We start from the raw sequence: 21,276 nt of genomic DNA, 5'->3' as shown, positions 1-21,276 counted from the left end.
AATAAAAATTAACCGTACAATATACGATAAAAAAATATCATTTACGAATTCGCATAACCCTCACCAAAGATCCGGAAAGGATGCTGTTGGCTGAACTAGTGCGCTACACTCAATAGTCAAATTTACACAAAAATTCAAAGCCGGGCATTATTTGCAGCCCCTGAAAGCTTTGAGCTTTTTATGCCACAAAAAAAAACCCGATTTCCCAAGTCTTCAGAGAAGAGGGAAAATCTCACCAATGTCTGAATTTCTGAACTGACCCCTTGATCCCAATTCGGAAACTGTCGAACTCAATTTACAGTTTTCGAATTTTTGGGGGTTGAAGAAGGCTTCTTGGATATATACGTGCGTTTGAAGTTTGAACAGGCACAGTTAAAGCAGCCAAGCTGGTGGTAGTGCTGCTCGCGAGCTCTCGCAGCTTCAGGAAACAACGATATGGGTCGTTCTCGTGGAAACTTTCACTCTGATGAGGACCCCACTCAAAGGTCGTAGTTGCTTTTCAATTAAAGTTTTGTTATTTTTTGTGTAAATTATTACTTGAAGTTGCATCTGACCTTTGCGTGGTTAGGGATTTTGATTGGTATTTGGGGAAATTTTGGCATTTCAGGGTACGTTTTGGAGCTTTAGTTGTGTTAAAATCATCGATAGTTTGTTAAATTGTTATACTAGAGAACAACTGACTGTTTGGTCAACAGGAAAATGTGTACTTGCCTGAATTTTTAGTCAATCACACATGACTTGTAGGATTTGTATTTTCCCGGAAGATGCAGGGAAGCCCACGTAGCGAGTTATAATTTTGCAAATGTTTTGATTTTAGTTTTCGCATTTTTTTCTGCCCATCAGGCTGCCTGTGTCCTATGACAGAATTCTTTACTCAATATCCGTTTTTGCTACTTGGATTCTACTGGTGGTTCATTATCTTTTAGAGACGTCTATTAAGTTTCATCTGAATACCAACTTTTGATCAAGCAGATCAAGGAGAAAAAAGAATGCATCCATTGGAGAAAATTTAGAGTCTTCAGCTGCAGGTACTTTCCCCACTATCATGTAGTAATCAATTGAATCCGTTAAAAAGTGAGATATTGCAAATGGTTTGTATAACTTTGCTGTTTCAACTTCTTGTTATAGTGGTAGTACGAGGTTATAATCATGCCAACAGAGAATTACTGTCTCGTCTTTGTTAAATGACATTCTTTATTTCGTTTGTTATAATTATCCAAAAAAGTTGTGTTTTCTTTGTTATTCTTTATTTCATTTCCAATTTTCGAAATTTTGCGTGCAGGTCAGGCAACAAGTGAAGGAAAAAGGGATTACCACTGCAATTATTGCAATAAAGACATCACAGGGAAGGTCCGAATCAAGTGTTGTATGTGCCCTGATTTTGACCTGTGTATAGAGTGTTTTTCTGTTGGAGCTGAGGTGACATCCCACAAAAGCAACCACTCTTACAGGGTTATGGTTAGTATTAAGATCTGTGTCTTTTTTCTTTTATCTTGTTAAGTAGAGTTCTCCGTGGTTTGTAATTATTTGACAAGTGATGTGAATGGAGTGTCTTGTAAGATAGAAATGAGTGTATCCCTGTTTAAGCAACTATCTAACAACTAAAGAGTTAGACTTCCTTTTTCTATGAAGTTGAGAACTTGAGAGGAATATTGTCACCTAATACTTTATCTTTTGACTTACCCCTTCAACTAATAGTATAACGTTCATTGTATGTAACTGAAACTCTGTTTGTAAATGCTTTTCTAATGGTAAAAAATGTCTGGTCAGGTGTTTATTTTTTAATGTATTTCCTTATAATATTTGATTTTTCTCACGACAGAGTTGTTAGTCTAGTTTTTATCCAGTTATGATGCAAATAATAGTGACTTTGGACAATGAATTGCATCCCTCCCTGCACTTACGCTTACTTTTCATTTCCCCTTCAACAGGACAATTTATCTTTCCCACTTATTTGCCCAGACTGGAATGCAGATGATGAAATACTGCTCCTGGAGGTATTTTAATTTGCTTTTTAATCCCTCAAATGAAGTTGCTAGTGATCCTTTTCTATTTGACTTGTATCCGGTTTCAGTCTTTTTTCTATACATTCGTTATTGTAGGCAACTGAAATGTATGGATTGGGGAACTGGGCTGAAGTTGCTGAGCATGTTGGGACGAAGAGTAAAGAGCAATGCATAGAACACTACACAAATGTTTATTTGAACTCACAGTACTTTCCTCTTCCGGTATGATGCAATTTTGAACAAGTCAGTTCTCATTCGAGTTTTAATTTTTCACAAAAGTAATCAAGTTGTGGAATATATCTGTTCAAGGACATGTCACATGTTGTTGGAAAAAATAGAAAGGAGCTTCTTGCTATGGCTAAAGGGCATGGCGAGGACAAGAAAGGTTAGTGATAATTACCTCTCCGTGTTTAGGTATTTTTGTTTCCTTCCATTCTGAACCAGTACCATGTTCATTAAAAAATTGTTGTCGTATTGCTAGATTTATAAATCTCATGGAAGACACATATTAGATGAATTTCCGCATTCAGCTTTTATATATTTCTCTTCTACTAAAATAAGAAAAGCCATTAATTCTGGTGAATTAGGAGGTACATACTTTGTAGTTTATGTATTCCTTCTGGTTGTTTTGATTATTTTCTTTTTCATTTTATACTCGGTGTTAGTTTTTCTTATTATCAAATACTTATGACTGTTATAGGATTTCCTACACTGGGGGATCATAATTTGAAGGAGGAATCTCCATTTTCTCCTTCAAGAACCAAGTATGGTCACTATCCCAATAGATTCATGAGTTAGACTATTAGTACACATTTGATATGATACATTTTAACTTTGAAATTTTCTTAATTTACTCAGAGTGGAAGATACGCACAAAGGTGGCCCCTCTGGCCGTTTAATGTCTAGCATGAACTCTGGTCAGATAAGATCTATCGTTGACTCCCTGTTTATGACTTTATCAAATAAAGATGATCTTGGACGATTCTCAGGTTTATTCTTTGCTTTCCTGTAATTCAGATGTAGAATCTGGACTTCGCTCTAGTGGTGCAAACGTGGCAGCAGCAGCAGCCGGTAACAAGAAACCATCCAGCATGGCCCAGGTTAAAGATGGTCCTGGTGTCATTAAACTGGAAGGTGATGCAAAGTTTCCACCTATAAATTGGTTATATGTGCTAACATAATTTGAAACAAGTTTAAACACTAAGGCTAATAAATGATGCTTGTACTCCGTCTGATTGGATGTGTGAGCGTTTGTTTTCAGGTAAATCACATGACTGATGTTCTCTTAAGATGGAATCATGTGCCTGAAGAATAATATTTCTTGTTTATCGCTAACGTCTACACATTTACACATCTACTATCTATATGATTATTAAGTTTAGAGAATTGGTGTGGGATCCATAATTTTATACAATAGTGATGAACTCCCGAATCTTACTTGTTACTATTATTTCTGGCAGATCCTCATGCGGAAAGGAAAGGGAAGAAACCAAGTTCTTTGGGGAGTAAGGGTCCTTCTTTAGTGGAGAGTGGCTATAATGCCAAAAGGCAGGAGTTCGATCCTGAATACGATAACGATTCTGAGCAGCTATTGGCTGACATGGAGTTTAAGGATACTGACACTGATGAGGAGCGTGAGCTGAAGTTAAAAGTGTTGCGAATCTATGCAAAGAGGTAGTCGCTCACTAAGTTGCTTTTGGTGCATATTTATACTCAGATTAGTATATCATATCCATTCATTTCATGGAACTTGATGTAGCATAACGCAGGACAAGTTAACAATGAAGTGAAAGAAAAAAAGAATATGAACTTTAGTCATTAATGCAACGGATGAGGATTTTTGTTTTGTGTGTTATTTTTTGGCTGAACTTCCTTTTTGTATTTTCGATGTACGTTGAGTTATATACTACGTAGCAATATAACATGACTAGAAGTTGAGATTTGACGCATCAATTATTGTGTAAAGCTATTGATGTTTTAACCTTCATGGGGATAATTTGTTTGCAGACTTGATGAGAGGAAGCGTAGAAAGGATTTCATACTAGAAAGAAATTTATTATATCCTAATCCTTTTGAGGAGGACCTATCACCTGAAGAAAGGGCTATATGTCGACGATATGATGTCTTCATGTGTTTCCATTCCAAGGAAGAGCATGACGAATTACTTCACACAGTTATTTCAGAGCATCGCACTTTGAAAAGAATTCAAGAACTTAAGGTATGGTGATTGGCTGAGAACAAACTGCTCTTGGATAATAATCCATTTTCAGTTACCAATTGGAATGCGTTGTCCATTTTTCATGTAGAAGAGCCGATCTTTCCTTTCACACTATAGACATGCAACTCTGATCGTAAAAGTTTTAGTGCATAGTATCTAAATCATGTCCAATTATTGGTTGCTTTTTCCACTTGGCTCATCACACTCTTAATCTACAAACAGTTGTCTTATAGCAGACACGCACAAATACACGTGGATACGGAATCACGGATGGCTTTATTAAGTCCTTTCACGAATATTGCAATATAATCTTACAGGAAGCGAGAGCTGCTGGTTGCCGTACATCGGCAGAGGCAGATAGATATCTTGTACAGAAACGAAGAAGGGAAGCTGAAGAAAGTGCTCGCAGAGTAAAGGAAAGTGGGCAAGTTGGTCCAAGCAGTCAGGGAGGTCCAAATTTGTTCATGTCCTCGGAGTCTGTTGGCATTGGCAAGGACTCAAATACAAGGCCAGCTGGACAAGCCACTTCAGGCTCTGCCAGCGAAATGGATATAATGGGATTTAATGGATCAGATTTACTGTCTGAAGCTGTAAGTATTCATTTTCCAACTTATTAGTTTGTCAATAAGCAAGCACAATTGCTGCTCGCTCCTAATTTCGATACGGTGTGTTCTTTTATACTCGTTATATTTGTTAAAAGCCTTTCTTTCTGAAACAATCTACTTTTTTTGTGCCATGGAAGGAGAAACGCCTCTGCAGCGAGATTAGATTGGCACCACCCGTTTTCCTTAAGATACAAGAAGTTATATCAATTGAAATCTTCAGTGGCAGAGTCAGTAAAAGATCAGATGTCCATCACCTATTCAAGATTGAACCTAATAAGATCGACAGGGTTTATGACATGCTCGTGAAAAAGGGTGTCGCTCAGCCTTGATGGGTGACGCTGTTGCAGGCTTCTTCTTGTTTTTGTTGTAAATTATGTTCATGTGTATCAGTTTTGTTCGAGAGAAATAACAAATTCGCAAATGCTACTGCTGCTATATCATCCTCTCTCAATTTCACAAAAATCTTAGTTACGATGTTCAACTAGCTTAACAGATATGAAAGAATGGTAGTCTCTGCTTTTCTTATATTTACTGGTCATGTGATCCTTCACTCAGAGTGCTACGTTTGTAATCATGTTACGGACATGGCACTTGTGTGAAAGCTCGAACGGTTAACATCTTAATGCGTCAATTCTTAGCTAAAGAGGTCTTTACCTTGATAAGCTTTACAATTACTTCTGAAGACTGAAAACTATTGACTCAAAATATACTATTAAGATACATATATAGGGCAGTTTTCAGAAGTTGCTACACAGGGCATGGGTGCAAAGGCACACACCAATTACTCCTGCGAGTTAATTGAGCTTCTGCCTAACACCTGATCACCATTGGACCACATTTACTTGGAGCACTTGGAGTAAATTAATCTATCAGATATAAAGCTGTACACCTTCCAATTCCATGATGTTAGAAACTTGATAGTTCTTTTCCTCTATGCCGACAGTTCGTCTTATCTACAAGAACCAGGCCCCTAAACCTTCCACAATCTTATCAGCAAGGTCAAAATTCTCGACCTCCGCCACGAGCAGCCACTTCTGTGGCTTCTGGTGCTTCACATTTCTCCGTTTTGTTACAAGCACAATCATCACTGCCATTGCCGTCACTTGAATTGTTAATTTCGTCTTCATTACTGGTACAAGGCTGCTTCCGCAAATTCACCCTCGTCACCTTTCCCGAGTCCTCATCCGGTGGGGCTAAATCTGGTGACTCCTGTTTCTCTTCAACAGCTTCATGTTTAGAACAAGTTTTTGCCATAGAACTAGCAGAGATTGATAAGAGCTTCATGCTAGAACTGATAGTTTCAGATACGTATGAGAGTATATCAGGCTTTGCCTTCACATCAACCCATCTGTTCTCAACCCAGTCTTTGGAAGCCCTAACATCCTTTCTCTGGAAACTCATCAGCTTCTCCTCACCTAGGATACATTGAAAGAAACATCACTCATCCCGATAACTGATCGGAAACCCAGATAAAACATTTTACCAGTTTCGATAGGTTTAAGTCAACTAAACAAAGCACTATCTGAAAGGTAAGAAACATAATTTAAATCAAATACAAAACAGCTTTCCATCTGAGAGGATACCGGGGAAGTAGACTTGTATAGTATCAGCCCCAGAAATGCTAACTGCAGTAACAACACCTTCCCACCAGCCATCACACCACCACGCATCAACTGCTACTCCAACCTCAATACAACACTCTGTAGAAGCATTGAGACGAAAGGGTCGGATTGTCAGGCGACCTGAGCATCTCATGCCTAGTTTATCTGGAGCAGCAACTTTAAAGGCAGGGACCCACTCCTACACATTAAAAAAAAAGTGAAGGTCTAAATTCATTCAGCGATTAGTTTACACAAACAAGCCAATTACCAAAAAGGTAACATAACATTTCTTGCAAATGCGCATACTAGAACACAATGTTAACTTACAGGCAATTTGTTAATTCAACTCATACTCATGCATTCAAATCACTTCGAATAGGCGAACAGCAACCAAGCTACATAGTAATATTTACTTGAAGTAAAAAAGTGACTACAGATTTATTTCTGAGGCAATGTCAACAAAATATATACCAAAAAAATGTTTTCCCATGTTCCCTATGTTCTAATATGAGCCAGAAAAGAATTCAAAATAAAGATCTCTAGAAGACCACATACCTCGAGATTGCCAGATCCATCTACATCTTGCAAATCATCATATTGAACTTTGAGAAGCTTCTGAGATGTCTGCAAGACCTGACAACTGAACCAACATCCTCGTATGCCACTATCTTGACAGAGCAACTCTATCTTTTCATCAACCTTAAAAGACACTGGACACAGGGGCTCTGAACCAGCAATCTTAACTCCCATGGTTTTCCTTGATAATTTTAATTTCAACTTTGGGTATGTTGGAACGCAATTTGGTAAATGACTCTCAGTGACCAAATTTTTAACACCAGAATGTCCCTGATTCACCTCGCTGCTTCTGTTTCTCTTAAGGTTCACCCTCATAGGATCATCAGGTCCTAACTCTTCCTCATCTTCATGACAAAATTTATTGTACTTGGCTTTCTGCTTGGAGATGTGGACATCTAAAGACGACAGAATTGCTTGATTAGAATAGCCCCGCAATTTAGCAAGACTGAAGGGCTTAACCTTGCAGTCCTCAAATTGCCGAAGGCACATAAATATTCCAGAGGAAGATTTTTGAGCTACAACAGCCAAGCATTTTTCATAGTGCTTAGGAGTCAGAACTGTTGCAGGACCATCAACACACTCAGCATTGATCACCTGAACATGAGGTGTGATAAAAACTTCTCTAGGGTGTGGATTCAGAGTAATCACATCCTTGACTTCCCGAGTGTGGTGAAACCAACGCACTTTAACCTTTTTCTGCCCTTTTTTGTCTTCATACATGTCTTCCACGTAACCTAGGTAATGATGTTCTTCTTCCAAAGCCATTACAAACACAAAGGAATGGACCTGAAAATCAGGGTCACAATAATAAACATTACACCACGCATCAATGAAAATTAAAAAGATGCTACTTAAGGAAATAAAGAGCACCACTAAATGCAGAAATAATAACTTATACAACAAAAGAGGTAGATCATCTGATGCTTACAGAAATGGTAGTTTCATTCTTGTAAAATGCTGGATAATGCTTCAGCTGTTTGGCACAAATCCAGGCAACACCAGACCATTCAATGTCTGAATTGTGAACTTTCACTTTCCTCGGAACCTTGATAGGAAAGGGAGAACTTAGTAAAATGTATGTATGAACCCAAAATCCAGACTTAGCAAATAACAGTATGTGAATACCGTGTGATCAGGCAGAGAAGTTTGACGAGCACCGAGTCCAGACAATGGTTGTGTTGCTTCATCTGTTGGAGAATCTGTTATAGAAGAGTAGGTTTGCTTTAAATTTATACTTCAAACTCAAATGAGCATTAGTGGAGTGAAAAGTGACAAGGGACCATACATGAAAGCATAATGCAATAACAGATCTTGGGAATTCGAAAACTCAACAGTTAAAAAAAGCGTATCAACAAGTGACAAAGAGGCAAACCATGGTATGCATTCCAATCTTTGCTAGTCAGCACAGAATTTTCAACCCATAAGAAGGATTTTACCCATAGCAGGCTGCCCAACATTCATGTATTTTCTAATTGAGAATGGACTAAATACAGGAACATAATCACCTCACCAATTGGCCCAAAGAAGGTATTCATGATGCCTTATGGTAACATTTGGCTCATTTTACAATTGGAAAACACTAAATTAAAGCTAACAAAGATTAAAGATTGAAAAAGATAGATGACAAAGAAAGGTACTCAAGCAGCCAGCTTACTGAACTTTGTTTAATGATCAATGACCAAGGTGAACAGAATGTTAATTTCACAATATTAATAGATTAAACCTTAGAAACCCCTGTAACAAGAAACAAGCCTTAGAAAACCCAAAATATGAGAAATCATTATTCAAACCTATTAATGCCCAAAATAACTTAATGCTTCCAATTAAGCTTATCGCGTTAAATTTTCATTTTGTACAATATCAGAGGTTGACAAATTAATTTCCTAAACCAAAAAGTTTATGAGACGTTGAAAGCAACGGAACTATGTAAAGAAAAAGTTTATGCAATTTCTCCAAATCAACAGTTTCACATGTTACTCAAAACAGGAATTTCAACTTAAATATGCATGTTTGGCTACAATTTCACATATTGTGTTGTATGCTACATTACACTCGCTACATAGTCTCCGTTGAACAGAAGCAAGGACTCCATAGCCAGATTCTCAATTCCTAGGGGTGTAAACAAATAACTACTTACAGGAACTAAAATCTTCCAAAATTTCACAGGTGAGAAACAAAGGCCACAAAATTAGGGTTTTAAGATTCACCGCCCGCACCTCTTCCAATCGCCCCCAACCATGAAACAAAACCAAAATGAAAGAGAGAATAAATAATTCACATCCGGTTAAAATTCCAAAATGTTCAGTGAGCAATCAAATCGTGGTTCTAAAAGGTAAACATGTAATAAACACGAAAGAGAGTGCAAAACACGAAGAAAAAGAAATTAATAGGCATAAAATTTAAGGTCTGATAGAGCACCCATTCTATCATTAGAGGTTGAAAATTCCGTCGACGAACTCATACTAGCTCTCCCTCTCTCTCTTTCTCCTCCCTTCCTTAATTGGGTGCAGTGGATTTGTGAAGATTGAAGAAGTAGAAGGCAAGGATGTTTAATGTGACATAAGAACAGGCCGGCAGAAAGAGCTTATAAAGAATGACAATATAGAGACACGTAACAGCCAGCCTCTCCTTTCTGGAAAGATGCTGAAATATAATTGGCTTTACATTTTTCTTTTCAAAAAGTTGGATTTCGGTTTATCAAGGGAAACCAAATTAATACAGGCAATCTCCTCTAACCATAAATCACTAACATATAGTATTAACGATTAAGTTATTCACTTTTTTTTGGATTCCAAATCCAAAATAATTTTCATTTCTAAGAGAAAAGGTGGCCAGAATACTCCCTCCATTCTCATAACAGAAAATATTTGAAAGGTAAAATTTATCTAATGCAATTATTGTTGATTAATAGGAAAGGAATTATGTATCAGCCCAGATATCTTCTGATTACGTTACATTCCTAATGAAAAACTTAATTGATTTGATTATGAATGGTTTACTTGGTTTTAGAACTATCGACTATACCATGTGCAGATGCAGGCGCTTAGAGCCACATGTAACATTCCTAAAGAAAAACTTAACAGTGGCAAAACCCAATACTGTGGTATGCTATAATAGGTTATTGTAAGAAATTCAAAGGCGTTTAGCATGCTTCCCAACTCCCAAGTAGATAAACAATGTAAAAGAAATTGCCTCACCAAAGCAAAGGCAAACTGTATGCTATATATAAAACTGGAAATGTCTTTTGCCATATATAAGTGGGACTGTTGTAAAACATGTTGGACAGAAATACCTTTACATATTAAAACTAAGTTGTTTCAAAGAAAGTTTCTTTCCCAATTTTTTTTCCTTCTTTCAATACTCTAGCCATCTGTTAATGGAAAGCACATAAGCTTAGAATTACATCCTAATGAAAATATAGCACCGGCAAAACACAATGCTTTGATATGCTAAAATAAGTTCTACCAAAGTTCAAAGGCAGGTTCAAGTATGCCCCTTATGCGGCCACACCCAATTACTAAAAAAATGCCCCCTGAAGCAAAGGCAATATAACTCTTTATCATACACAAAAGTAGGAATGCCGTACAACAGAAGTTGGACAAACATCCTCATTAAGACTCTGTTGTTTGGGGAAAAAAATTATTTCTTTGTCCTTTTTTGCCTCCTTTCCGTATTCTTGCCTTCCCTTTAATACATATATTTTATTTCTCGGGAATATAAATTATCACCATGCCATCTCTCTTAAGTTATTAGTTCTCAGTATTATACTCACATAATTAAAGCTGACTATCAGAGCAATTTACTTAAAAACATATATCCAATATATCTCAACCTTGAGCATCCAATAAATTATTTATTCATTAAATAAACTCCAAACATTTTAAAAGTTTGAAAACCTCACATACCATTAACATAAGAATACACCACCAACATGTTTCAATGTTCAGAAATAAAATCATTCTAGTCCATTTTTCACATAGAAAGCACACATACGGACACAAGCACATGCACATGCATGCTCACTCACACTACATAACCTAACGTACAAATTAGAGAACATACTTCCATTACTTTCAAAACTTCCTATGCTAGTATAGATGAAACCATGTACTCTTTCAAAAGTGCAATTCTAGGGGAGGATCTTAGGCAAATATCATCTCAATTTGCGGTTCCAAATATATCCAGAGCTAGAACATTTAGTGGGGAGATAGACATGAATTAAATAAACAAATTTTTCATGTTGCTGTGGGTGGCTCAACTGGCATGTAAACCAAAGTTGTTCACAAACTAATATAAATTTCAACAGCTTCTGAGGCAACAACAGACTTAACTAAAGAAATTCTGGATAAGAACTTCCTTTTTTTTCCAGTTATTCACCTCTGATTCTAAACAAAATGAAACAAACGCACAACATTGAATATAATTTTTCTCAAAGTCACCTACTTGTGTGAGACTTGTTAGGGTAGCATTAATATCAAACTTATACAAAAAGTTCCAATTCGTTTTTAACTAAAGCATTATGATAATCAGTCTGCAAACTAATATAAATTTCAACAGCTTCTGAGGCAACAACAGACTTAACTAAAGAAATTCTGGATAAGAACTTCCTTTTTTTTCCAGTTATTCACATCTGATTCTAAACAAAATGAAACAAACGCACAACATTGAATATAATTTTTCTCAAAGTCACCTACTTGTGTGAGACTTGTTAGGGTAGCATTAATATCAAACTTATACAAAAAGTTCCAATTCGTTTTTAACTAAAGCATTATGATAATCAGTCTGCAAAATTTAAAATCCAAGATTCTAATTATAAAAATAAAAGATGCAATGTTGGAGGGACTTACTACTGCTTGCCCTAAACTAAGAAATTTACATCAATGCAACACGAAGATGACTTAAGTCAATCTCACAAGTATCTCCAATTCAACCTTTACATAATATATCACTACCCCTTAGTAAAGTATAAGTATAACCATGCTCATGAAATTTGTTATTCTAAACATGGTATGTCAAGGTCTTCTTCCGTATTGACATTCTATTCAAAAAAGTACATTGAGACAATTATTATCATAACTTGTATTCATAAGCTTAAATCCACTCACAAATCACAACAAAGGACGATATTATTCATCATACTCAGCCAATGCCATCAAAAATTCCATAAAGGGAACCTGAAAAGTGCGATATATAACTTAACATACCAGGAAACTCCGACCAGCAACGCCTCGAGACCAAGGAAGTAAGCCATTCTACAACTTCTCTTCTTGCTCTCCATTTGGTACACACATTAATGAATCCCTTGGACTCGTAAGTCTCCACGAACTCATCCGAAAGAACATACACCATGTGCCTTATACTCCTCTCAGTCCCTACAACAGCAAGGACTAATTCCCCTGATGCCTCCTTCAAGTAGTAATGGACCACACGGCTACCGCGCTCTTGACACAGAGTGTGCTCCTCCCACGACACAAAACTATGAGTATTCGTCATCATCTCTATATTAAGACACACCCAAAATCACAGAACAAGAAGCCCCCTTTTATCACATTGCCTGAAACATCACAACTTCACAAGAAATAAGCTTTTTGGTACTCAAATAACAACCCAATGGCCATAAAACCCTAACTTAGAACTTGGGTTCTCATAAAAACTCAATCTCATTGAAGAAAAAGCACAGTAAAGTTCAGATAAATAATAAACAAACAAATAAGAATGATAGGAAAGAAAACCTACCATTGCAGGTACTCAGGGAGCGGAAATTACTCAAGCCAAAAAGCCTCCAAGAGAAAATAAAAACTGCCCAATAGTGAAAACGAAGAGAGAGAGAGAGAGCTAGCGTTGCTGTAAAACCTAGACCCAATTCAAAAAAGACGAATTGGGTCTACCTCACTCTCAGCTGGTTTCAGCGGAAACAAACAGAAGATTGAAATGCCATTGACGGCGAGGACGACGAAGAAACCTGAAGAGCGGAAAAGCGAGAAACAACAAAAGGTGGGGTTTTTCAGCGGGTTGAAAGGTGAAAGCAGAGCAGAAAAGGAGTGAGCTTTTCAGTGAAAAGGGGAAGGAGGAGAGAGAGGGAAGGAGGAGAGGGGAGGGGGGAGAAGGCTATGGAAGTCGAGGGGAGGGGCGGAATAACCTAATGTTTAGAGAGGGAGGGAGAGAGAGGGGCGGCAGCGGCAGGGCATGAGTCAGGGGTTTTGCAGAGCTTGGAGACCAAGGCAGCCCATGACATCTGGTGACGGTGAGGGAGAACTGGTAAAAGCTAAAACACGGAGACTACCATTGACTTCGGTAAGTGATTTAAGCTGACCAAGAAAGAAAATACCAAGTAATATAAGGTAAATGATACCTTTAATTTTCATAAAAAAAATGTCTTTTAAATCAACTAGCTAGTTACTCTACTGCGCACATTTTCCTTTCTGGCCCCTCTATAGCTCCTCATTTCGGTCAATAAAAAATATGTAATTGGATAGAAAGCAAGCTGTCTTAAGAGCTAATTTAGGATTCATCGATGAAAATGCAACTAGGTTGTAATTCAGTTACCATTGTTGTAATATAGCCAAAGAATTGTTTTAATTGAAATGCATGTACAAATTATAAGTGACGAAAATTTACATACAAGTAAAAAAATAACGAATATATAATTATCATTATAATTTAGATACGACTAAAATCAGTTAAATCTAGATCAATAACCATTTAAAGTAAGAAATAATGATAAGTGAAGTAACTTTAATTAAGCACATGGACATGATGGTGGCTATTGCATAGCAACCCAAGAAGGAGAGGATTCTCTTTGGATTCATTTTGTGGGGATCCTAAGGATCCTCACATCCTAGTCGTTCATCGTAAATCATGTGACTAATTTTTGACAGGTACTATTTGTGTTTAATTTTAAATAAAATAAAAAGTCAAATGATTTCTGACTGCATAATGCACGATGAATGACTAAGATGTAATGATCTATAGGATCCCCACAAAGTGGATCCGAATGGGATCCAAATCCTTATTCTCTCATCTTTATTGTGGAGGTTGCTTATGCTTTGGTGGTGTCTCTAATTCATATTTTTTTTTTAGCCTTAATCACTCTCTATGGTCTTGTCTCAGAGATGCAAAAGGTTAATCAAAGAGAACTGAAGTTGCAATTTGCATCATATTCATAGAGAGCTTAATTTTGCAACTGACTAGTTAGGCAAGTTTAAATAATATAGCGAGATGGATTTCCAAGAGCTTGCAGAGACTCCTCCTTGTTTAGTTTAAACTCTTTTTTATGGCTACTCTTGAACCGCTAGACTAGTTGTTCATGTGTTTCTTTTCTCTTTTTCTTCCATGTTACCGGAAAAAAAAACCCTACAATGAAGAAATCATACTCTTGTTGTATTTAAAAATTGATATATTCAATCAAGATTTAGTTTAATTTAAAAAGTGAAGGTTTTGATGAATTTGAAATGATTCATAGTGTATTTAAAGTTTTAACAAATTATGTTTTTTCCCTTGAAATTTTAGAGAAATTTACTTGAAAATTCTTATGAAGTTTAGGAAAATCAATTAAAACTCCATCAAACTTTATAAATTTATAACTCTTAAAAAATTACAGAGGTTAAAAGAAAGTTTGATAGACTAGAAAGAGATTACAAGATTTTCGTGCACATCCCTGATCCCACTCCATTCCCATATGTTTTGGTGAGGCCTTGAGGGACCCAATAGGCCAGTGGGTGCATAGACATTGAATATTCAACCTCCTCTTATCAAAGTTATCTTGTTTTAAAGAGATATAAGGCCATGCAACCATGTCCACAAACTTGGAATATCAGAAGGATAATATAGAACGAGATATCTTGTATAGCTTTGAGACTTTGGAGTGAGAGAGCAGAAGGTCCTCTGCTTGAGAGCTCCCAGAAATGAAAATGTCTACACTGAGCTCCCAATTCCACCTCCTAAAATACCCCGTCAAATATTCTTCATATCCATCCTCAAACCCTAACTCATTTGTCATCCCCATCTCCCTACCAAAACACCCTCAACATCCAACCATATTATCATCTCTCCCTTCCGAAGCCACAAGCAATAGTCCACCAACAAGAGCATCCGCTAAAAAATCCAAGTTATATAGTGTGACGCTCGTCCGGAAAGAGTCTGTCAACGATACTTCCACCCCAATAAACTCCAGCGGAAACAACGCGTCAAGGTTTTGGATAATGGGAGCTGTTTCCGTAGGAGTTATGGCGGCGCTGATGGCGATGGACGAGCCAAAGGCAATGGCGTTGGGCCCCGAAGGGCCGCTGATGGAAGAGTTTTGGGACAATGTACGGAGATATGGACTGTATGCTCTCACGGTGAGTACAGGTGCTCTGTACGCGACATTCGCGCCGCTATACGAGTTGTTGAAGAACCCTATTTCTGCAATTCTCGTTTTGGTAATATTAGGGGGAGGTATCTTCATCTTCTCCCAAGTGCTTTATGCCATGGTTGGTGTCTCAGATTTTAGTTATGATTATGGATATATCAATCCATGGATTCCTTCCATGTAAGTAAAGACTAATTAAGTAAGGAGATAACTACTTTTTGATCATGCCTTCCTAGAGCTAGGAAGTTTACTTCTATATATTACACTTGTGTATAGAAGCAAATGGGGAGCAGTTTAAAGTTAAATTATTCCTTGTACTTTTAAATATTATCCAAGTTTGGCAACTAGTAATTGTTGGCATTTTGCTATTTTTTTTATTCAATTCCACAAGAATTCTCCATGCAAGACGTATGTTCTTTATTAAGAAATGATAGCAGTCATTGTTATTATAAAAAAATGCATCAATAACATGTTGGTATACATTTTGTTAGGGACAACAAAATCAACACAATATATTATTGTCCATGACATTGTTCAAGATGCATCAATAATATGTCGATTTTTGGCCAGATAGTATCAACATATCATCGATAACTTCGACACCATGTACTGAAAAAACATTCATTTAATAGCCCGACTACAACTTCCGCTTTCCAAACTTCAAACAATAGTTCATCCTTGCACACATATAGCCCAGAAAGCGAGTCTATAATTAAGAACCGAGTCATATGTTTTGATTGAGTTTGAACAAAAGATTTTATGTAGCTAGGCTAGCTTTGTGAGTTGATCAGCAGCAAACTACAGATGAAACGGATAAAGGGTAACGGAAACTGTTGGCATACTGGAAAGATAGGGTTTCTCCGGGGCCAAGAGCCTCACCATCATTGACTAGGCAGTCATCGTAGTCATTGCGCCTGAAAACTCTGGGATTCACCAGGCGGGCGGAGCTAAACCATCCACATCTGACGTGAATGTCGGATATGCTGCAACCTGAAACGCAGGCGTTGAGAATCTGAACCGTGTAGGTTGGAATTCCATTGGGAAGTGGGGCTGTTTGGCCTTGGAATATTACTATGTCGTCCTTTGAGCATGCCGTGCCGATACGATTCATGTCTCCTCCTGGTCCTCTATCACCACCCTTATCTGCATCAAGTAATTTTATGCAAATTTTATCTGTCATTTCCTCTCCAATGTGATGATTGTACAAAGAGTTCTTATAAAGCCGAAATTCCCACCTTAACCTAATTTAGAATAAGCCATGAATGATTATTTTTTTGTGAATTATATGTAGTTGTTAGGTATGACTTAAACAACTTCTCTTAGTGATCTCATACTTAGTTGTTCATATACGAAAAATCTAGGTTTTCAACTTGAGATTCACTTACCTTTTCATTTATTGTGTATTAGTTAATGATAATTGTTTCTTACACATATCAATCCATTTCTTTTCTTTTTAAAGAAGAAGAAACGATAAACACAGGTCCATTCTTGGTAAGTAAACATGCAAGTGATATTGCATACAAGAGTTCAAATACAAACTTTTGGATCCATTATTAAATGCTTAATTATGTTTAAAAAAATAGCTTAATATGAATAAACTAGCTTTAGTCTAAGTCTAACATTACTTCTCTGCTTAGTAATTAAAAATATATCGTTTATTCAAAATAAAATAAAAAATCTCATAGCTTGGTATGAATTGTGAAGTAGTATTATAAAATTATTATAATGGACCAATGAATGAGCATTGTATGGGCCTCCTTTGCCCAAAAGTTAATGAAGGGTCTCAACCCATGGTAATTTTGGACACGTCCATCACATTCTAAGACTGCATAAATTATGCCGGGTCAGAAATGAATCTGAAGGTCCACCGAACCACAGTCCATATGACCTATATTTATTAAGGCCCAATCATGTCGAACCAAATTGATGTCACGCTTTCCGATTTACTGATTTTACTGCATTGACATCGAGAAAGTTCCCTTCCAGTATATTATGACAGGCATTTAATGACCATGCAAAATTCGATGAGTGACGTGGAGTAAAATACACACACACACACAAAATAAACAGTATTTAGCAAAGTTTATTTTTAAATGATGTAGATGTTGATAATTAAATTATTATTAAAGTATTAATTAACATACTTATTTTTTATTAATGATATATTATTTAATTTATCAATTTATTTTGAAATTTTGATATTTCAAACATTATCCATTATATATTAGTAGCGTACCGTCTTGTATTATCAGTACAAGCGTGGAGAAAGGGGTTAATAATTACCAGCTGACTGCTGCAATAGCTTCCGGCCAGGGCCTGTAGTGTGGGTTTCATTGGAAAAGACCTGCCTATTAATGCCAGCTGCTGCTTCCCCAACACCTCCCAAGTGAATTAACTCCACAACTGCAATTCAATAAATACGTACATGTTAATCAAAACCTCTAGTAATTAATATTTCAAAAAAATATTAGAAAACACTTGATTTAGAAAGCCAATTGAGGTAATCAAAATTTTAAAACATTTTTTTTAGACCACAATGATGTGGTCTATTAAAGATGCCTAAAAATTTGATTTCCTAAACATTTTTCAGTCAACCAAGGCAGGTACTTACGCCGTATTTAATTAACTATTTGGTTGATATTTTTATGAATATGTAAAATTAAAACATGCAAGTAAATAACTAGCTAGACTAATGGAATGGATCATGAAGAAAGTGATGGAGTAGAAATAAAGTATCTATGAATGAGCTTAAACAATTATATCCCTTAAACAAATGAACAGTACAAATAGATCCGTCGTTATTACTATACCAAGGCAGGCAGGCATGCATGGCCAAATTAATATTATCGATCTCGAAACTAATGTAATTAGTTTTCATAACAGAATCAGGATATTAAGAGTAAAGGGTTAGATCGATCCATGCATGATGCATGTGGGGAAGGACGAACTTAAGTTGTATTACGTAGTAGGTATACCGAAGAACAAAGCAACCACAGAATTAGATATGCAAAGTTTCCTGCAGCCATTGTCGACGGTTCTCAGTATTACGCCTCCTCTCATCACGGTTGATCAGTTGCTTCGAAATATTGTGCCTCAAAATAACATATATATAACTGCACTTCACAAATTACCAATTTATCAGCTTTATGCACTGTAAGTATATGTATATATACATATATATCATCAGAAAGAATCAAAACAGTCTCAGAAAATTATTTCAGAGAAAAAAAGTGAAGTGAAAAGGACTAACCAGGTATTTGAACCTTGCTCTTCTGAGAGACGGTCACTGTGCTTTTCAGCGGGATTACTTCAAGACTCAAGATGTAGATAGATTTAAGACGATATAAATATATACATGAAAAGGTGGTGGGAGAGGGAGAGAGAGAGGGCGCTTGAACTGTTGAACACATGAACTTATAATTACCTCGTTCAAAAAAAAAAAAATTACGGATAATACTTAATTGGACTTCAATATGCAATTTAATACACAATTAACATTGCTTTTGGGGTTCTGCATGGGAAATGTTGACTGGCTGACTGCAGCGCCTACCTATGCCCCAATCAATTTCTTTTGTCGAGATTCCAGCACTAGGAAGGGACAAAAGTAATACTCTCCGAATCTCTTCCAACTAATTCATTAAATCAAGAAGATTCATACGTTAAAAATTTGATCAAACCGTTAAAATTATTATAATTGTTAAAGTAGGCTCTTATTTGTAATTATTGAATTAAATTTCAATAACACGTATTCCTCAATTTAATGAATTAAGAGGAAGAGATTCAAAAAGTATCCTTTCCCGAACGGACTAAATAGAAAGAAAACTGGGTACTTGATCCGGAGAGACACACACACACATGTATATATATATATATAAGGATAATGTAAAAGAGATGAAACTGTACCAAGCTTCTTCATTCACAAACACACAATAAACCAGGCCATTCGTTCCCTTGTAACCCTAGCTTCTTCATTCACTAAATCTGTAAGCAATCACACACACATATATATATGGATCATCAAAGTAGTGAGGATCAGAAGCTCCAGGCTATTGACAAATTCATCAACAATAAGTACCATGCCAAGTTGTTTATGATAAGGACATTGAAGTTTGTAGTCTCAGTGTCTATGCTGTCCTTGTTTCTTTTTGTAACATAATCAGGTTTTTGTTTACTTCCCGATTCCTCCAATCAGGTCAATGCCTATTTCTCCACATGCTTTTGTCAATCTTTACCCACACCCTTGACAGGAAGTACATGTTTCTTATTTGTAATGAAATCCTTGCTTTTCTTGCAAAAACTTCGATTAATTCTTGCGGTTGCAGTTATAATGTTGAATCCGATGAGCTTATGTCCGACCTCGGTGGAATGTCTTAAACATCATCATCAGTTAATTCTAACTTATCTGAGATTGGGTCGTCTCTCGGCCAGGATGACATCGCTTATGTGGCTGACGAAGGAGAAGAAGAACCAACGTCGACTTCAGAAGAAGAAGAAGTTGGACAACTACAAGATCTAGAAAAACAACAAAATGGTTCGTTATATACAGAGAACCATGAAGAAATGCAGCCTGAAGCTTTCATTGCAGCAGCAGAAGATGAAGAAGAAGAAGAAGAAGAAGATGAAGAAGTCAGTCTGTCTTTGATGGAGCAAGGAGGAGAAGAAATGGAAACACAAGAGCTAGCAACAAATGTTGACGTTGGAGATGATCAGTACGGCTCGAAGATGAGCAGTACAGATGAATTGAACAAGAAATTCGAAGAGTTTATAAGAAAAATGAAGGAGGAAATCAGGATTGAAGCCCAACGCCAGCCCATTATTGCCGCTTAATTAAGGGGATCTTAGTTTTTGTCCAAAAGCTGAAGCTGCATATGTTTTGTCTAGTTTGTAAACTGATCGTATCATCATCATCATCAGTATGTTTAATAGTTTCCCTAATTATTGTATCTAGACTTGATAGTACTAGAACGTCTCCTTTATGTTCTTGTTTCCATCGTCTATTATATTATTTTCATGTTAATTAAATATGAGTCATATACCCTGGACTAAAGTCTATCACATCATATCGAACTATTTGAGTACATCTTTCGAATAAAAAAATATTGTCTTTAATGTTTTTTAGCCACTTACACAGATACAAATTCACTAATGAACTAATTAATTAATTAACGTTATGAATTTTGAATCTTTACATTTATCATTTGTGCATTTACACGCATTTAGATTAATTTTGGTAATTAAAATAATCAAATTAACTGAATGAGTCCATGCCATATTATAACATAATACATGTTTGCACCTTATCATCCTAAATAAGAGAGAATAATATGACGTGAACTCATTCAGTTTATTTGATGAATTGAATGGCCAAGATTAGTCTAAATGCGTGTAAATACACGGATGATGAATGTAAAAATTCGAAATCCATGTATCATTAACAATAAAATAAAATCAGATATTATTTGACAAATAGGCAAATTATTAGGATATTAAATTATTAGTGGATTGGATATTAGGATATTAAATTAATGGATTGGATGACCATGTTTTCATTCCATGGCAAATTGGTTTTTGCCCTTTTGTCATCTGCTAGTTTTGTGGAGTGTGAAAACCGACCATTCGATGCGCTTCAACTTTTGTGACTACAAGTAATCAAATATCCAACTTTCACTTTCATTCTTGCTTCCTATATACACTGTTAAGATGACTAATATCACCGACACTTCGGACTCTCTCGATCTCCTCTCTTTCCCTGTAGGGTAGTGTACTGTACGTAGGGGCCCCTATCCAAGGTTGATCGATGAAATTGGTTGGCGTCATCCTGCCAATTCAATCAATTATGAAGGGAAAAATCTAGAACTAGATGGAGCAAATCATGAGTAGGAATGTCTGACCACAACAATCTCTCACACTGCATTGGAGG

The 21,276-nt window shown here is 36.4% G+C and overlaps 4 protein-coding genes and 1 pseudogene across 7 annotated transcripts; 3 read left to right on the top strand and 2 right to left on the bottom strand.

Moving 5' to 3' along the window:
• The first annotated feature begins 10 nt into the window (after positions 1-10).
• Positions 11-5,354, top strand: LOC137725723 (transcriptional adapter ADA2b). 2 transcript variants are annotated; one of them, XM_068464492.2, is made up of 14 exons: positions 11-485; positions 973-1,028; positions 1,283-1,458; positions 1,932-1,997; positions 2,103-2,228; positions 2,316-2,391; positions 2,707-2,770; positions 2,865-2,923; positions 3,024-3,140; positions 3,467-3,479; positions 3,534-3,680; positions 4,014-4,224; positions 4,542-4,814; positions 4,967-5,354. In XM_068464492.2, exons 1-14 carry the CDS (start codon positions 436-438, stop codon positions 5,156-5,158), a joined length of 1,626 nt encoding a protein of 541 aa, XP_068320593.1. In that variant the 5' UTR covers positions 11-435; the 3' UTR covers positions 5,159-5,354. The 2 variants fall into 2 exon arrangements, with proteins under 2 accessions (XP_068320593.1, XP_068320592.1); XM_068464491.2 differs by having other exon boundaries at positions 3,467-3,680.
• A 167-nt stretch (positions 5,355-5,521) lies between these two features.
• Positions 5,522-13,316, bottom strand: LOC137725722 (uncharacterized). 3 transcript variants are annotated; one of them, XM_088693523.1, is made up of 8 exons: positions 12,743-12,889; positions 12,211-12,574; positions 9,425-9,589; positions 8,132-8,205; positions 7,935-8,051; positions 6,986-7,792; positions 6,413-6,629; positions 5,522-6,244 (listed from the first exon to the last, which is right to left on the bottom strand). In XM_088693523.1, exons 2-8 carry the CDS (start codon positions 12,500-12,502, stop codon positions 5,829-5,831), a joined length of 2,088 nt encoding a protein of 695 aa, XP_088549649.1. In that variant the 5' UTR covers positions 12,503-12,574; positions 12,743-12,889; the 3' UTR covers positions 5,522-5,828. The 3 variants fall into 3 exon arrangements, with proteins under 3 accessions (XP_088549649.1, XP_088549648.1, XP_068320591.1); XM_088693522.1 differs by having other exon boundaries at positions 12,211-12,560; positions 12,743-12,883; XM_068464490.2 differs by lacking the exon at positions 9,425-9,589 and having other exon boundaries at positions 12,211-12,560; positions 12,743-13,316.
• Positions 13,317-14,806: 1,490 nt separating this feature from the next.
• LOC137726025 (uncharacterized) lies at positions 14,807-15,733 on the top strand. The gene has a single exon (XM_068464882.2). It carries the CDS (start codon positions 14,911-14,913, stop codon positions 15,538-15,540), a length of 630 nt encoding a protein of 209 aa, XP_068320983.1. The 5' UTR covers positions 14,807-14,910; the 3' UTR covers positions 15,541-15,733.
• LOC137726026 (TPD1 protein homolog 1-like) lies at positions 14,860-18,416 on the bottom strand. The gene is made up of 3 exons (XM_088693521.1): positions 18,332-18,416; positions 17,640-17,759; positions 14,860-16,499 (listed from the first exon to the last, which is right to left on the bottom strand). The coding sequence occupies exons 1-3, from the start codon at positions 18,414-18,416 to the stop codon at positions 16,144-16,146; spliced, it is 561 nt and encodes a 186-aa protein (XP_088549647.1). The 3' UTR covers positions 14,860-16,143.
• Positions 18,417-19,224: 808 nt separating this feature from the next.
• On the top strand, positions 19,225-20,186 carry LOC148696502 (uncharacterized; annotated as a pseudogene).
• The last annotated feature ends 1,090 nt before the right edge of the window (positions 20,187-21,276 follow it).

Source organism: Pyrus communis, chromosome 5 (assembly GCF_041283825.1).
Source record: "Pyrus communis isolate YQ-2024b chromosome 5, ASM4128382v1, whole genome shotgun sequence".
NCBI classification, from domain to species: Eukaryota; Viridiplantae; Streptophyta; class Magnoliopsida; order Rosales; family Rosaceae; genus Pyrus; species Pyrus communis.
The sequence above is the reverse complement of the archived record's forward strand: the minus strand, read 5'-3'. Positions and strand labels throughout refer to the sequence as shown.